At 49.1% G+C, this 2,500-nt stretch overlaps 1 protein-coding gene across 1 annotated transcript in view; it reads right to left on the bottom strand.

The window, feature by feature from the left end:
- The window catches only part of LOC311328892 (protein unc-13 homolog A-like), a gene marked incomplete at both ends in the record, with an annotated part of 33,098 nt that overhangs the window by 6,611 nt on the left and 23,987 nt on the right, over window positions 1-2,500 (bottom strand). The window contains 3 exons of the mRNA XM_084462791.1: window positions 132-275; window positions 1,839-1,935; window positions 2,050-2,176. Of these exons, the coding sequence (XP_084318917.1) occupies window positions 132-275; window positions 1,839-1,935; window positions 2,050-2,176 (368 nt within the window). The remainder of the gene's footprint in view (window positions 1-131; window positions 276-1,838; window positions 1,936-2,049; window positions 2,177-2,500) is intronic.

Below are 2,500 nucleotides of genomic sequence, written 5' to 3'. Positions count from 1 at the left end.
AGAGAGAGAGAGAGAGGGAGGGAGGGAGAGGGGGAGAGAGGGAGGGAGGAAGAGGGGGGGGAGAGAGAGAGAGAGAGACAGAGAGAGAGAGGGAGAGAGAGAGAGAGTGAGAGAAGGAGAGAGAGAGTCACCTTGGCAAATCTCTTCATGTAGTTGCCCATGATCTGCGGGTCGGGGCACTCCAGCTTGCGGATGATCTCGAAGCTCTGGTTGAGCTGAGAGAACACGTCCACCACGGAGCAGGAGAACAGCGCGTGCTCCGACGTCACCTGGAACTGTGGGGGGGGTTGAGAGAAGATCAATCAATCAATCAATCAATCAATCAATCAATCAATCAATCAATCAATCAATCAATCAATCAATCAATCAAGATGACAGGAAGAGGTACCCTTATGCAAAGAAAATATATTCGCCTATATATTAACTGTCAATATATTATTCTGTATATTTCCTCCATATATATTACATACTAATACACAATATATTATTATGTATTAGTATGTAAAATATATGGAGGAAATATACAGAATAATATATGATACACACATAATATATTGAATAATACATAATAAGGAATTGCTGCTCTTTATATATTGCAGTATATAAAAAAATATAACCACTAGTTTCCTATTGTATTGTTTGGTATATTACATTATATTTTCCAATATATCGCAATATATTTTGGTTTCCTGAGGGTAGAATGGATGCTAGACTAACTGCCCTTAACCCACACAGCTCTCTGGGGGGTAGAGAACCTCTCATTCACACTCACACTCACACACCAATGGCGGCAGCTGCCATGCAAGGCGCTAGCCTGCTCATTGCGAGCAATTTGGGGTTCAGAGTCTTGCCCAAGGACACTTTGACATGTGGACAGGAGGAGCCGGGATTCGAACCGGCGACCCTACAACCATTAGACACAGCTGCCCTTGATGACAGAAGGAGAATCAACACTAAACTAAACCGCCCCTAACTGAGACACACGGCTCTGACTCCAGTGCTGCTGTAACAGCCGTGACGCAAAACACGACGGGGGAGCGGAAAGCTCATTAACACCCCTGTCATTAGCCAGGTATTGAACGGTGGCCTGTGAGGGAATGGGGGTGGGGGGGACTGGTTTCCTGCTGACACACAGGAACAGGAAGAGGCTGCCGTGGGCGACAGTAATTGGTCCCCAGAGGAAGACAGATGAATGGTTGGAGAGAACACGGGCGCTGGTCTCCCCTGGGCTCCGCCCCCCCGCTGGGCTCCGCCCCCAGCTGCTGGGAGACCTGGAACGCAACGCGCTAGCGGGACGGGGGGTGTGTGAGATAGAGCGTGTGTGTGTGGTGTGCGTGTGTGTATTTGTGTGCGTCTGTGTGTGTTATTTGTGTGAGTGTGTCTGCGTGTGTGTATTTGTGTGTGTGTGTGTGCGTATGTGTATTTGTGTGCGTCTGTGTGTGTTATTTGTGTGCGTGTGTGTCTGCGTGTGTGTATTTGTGTGTATTTGTAAGTGTGTGTGTGCGTATGTGTATTTGTGTGTGTCTGTGTGTGTGTTATTTGTGTGCGTGTGTGTCTGCGTGTGTGTATTTGTGTGTGTGTATTTGTGTGTGTGTGTGTGTGTGTATTTGTGTGTACGAGATATTGTGAAAAAACAACAGTTTTTCCCCCTGCTGGGACTCATGTCTCCACAGTCCTGCTGGGTAACGATCTGTTATCGATCGTCTCGAGGTTCCTATCCTGCTTCTCCTGGTGTGAGCGCGTCCACGTGGGGCCTGCTGGCTCCTGTAGTTCCTACTGAGAGACTGTAGTTCTCTGGTAAACGCTGGACCGTAGAATACCACAGAAGAAGAGCTTACCCCGTCCTTCTTGTCTCTCTCCAGGGCGCCGTGGAGGAAGTCCCTCGACACTTCCTCGTTCTCGTCCAACCAGAGGATGACAAACGGCTCGAACCACCTTTTGGACAGAAGAGGTGGGTGTGGGGGGGTAAATGTTACACACGGAACATACCATTTCATAACCCCCCCTCCCCCCCCATCCCAGAAGCCCTCAGTCCAGAGAGTGTCTCACGCTGGGTACTCTGGAACGTGCTTCTGGAAGGTGGGCAGCTCCTTGCAGTACTCGTTGTAGAGCCACTTCACCTTGAAGTGCAGGTTCATGTAGTCAGCGCTCTTACACAGGCGGTGCTTCTCGTGCTCTGAAAACCACACGTTACTGGTCAGGGTCAAGGGTCAAACCAGAGACTTTACTGGTCAGGGTCAAACCAGAGACGTTACTGGTCAGGGTCAAACCAGACATGTTACTGGTCAGGGTCAAGGTCAAACCAGAGATATTTCTGGTCAGGGTCAAGGGTCAAACCAGAGATATTTCTGGTCAGGGTCAAGGTCAAACCAGAGACGTGACTGGTCAGGGTCAAACCAGAGACGTTACTGGTCAGGGTCAAGGTCAAACCAGAGATATTTCTGGTCAGGGTCAAGGTCAAACCAGAGACGGTACTGGTCAGGGTCAAACCAGAGACTTT

This window comes from Borostomias antarcticus, assembly GCF_949987555.1.
Source record: "Borostomias antarcticus genome assembly, contig: scaffold_441, whole genome shotgun sequence".
Taxonomy (NCBI): domain Eukaryota; kingdom Metazoa; phylum Chordata; class Actinopteri; order Stomiiformes; family Stomiidae; genus Borostomias; species Borostomias antarcticus.
The sequence above is the reverse complement of the archived record's forward strand: the minus strand, read 5'-3'. Positions and strand labels throughout refer to the sequence as shown.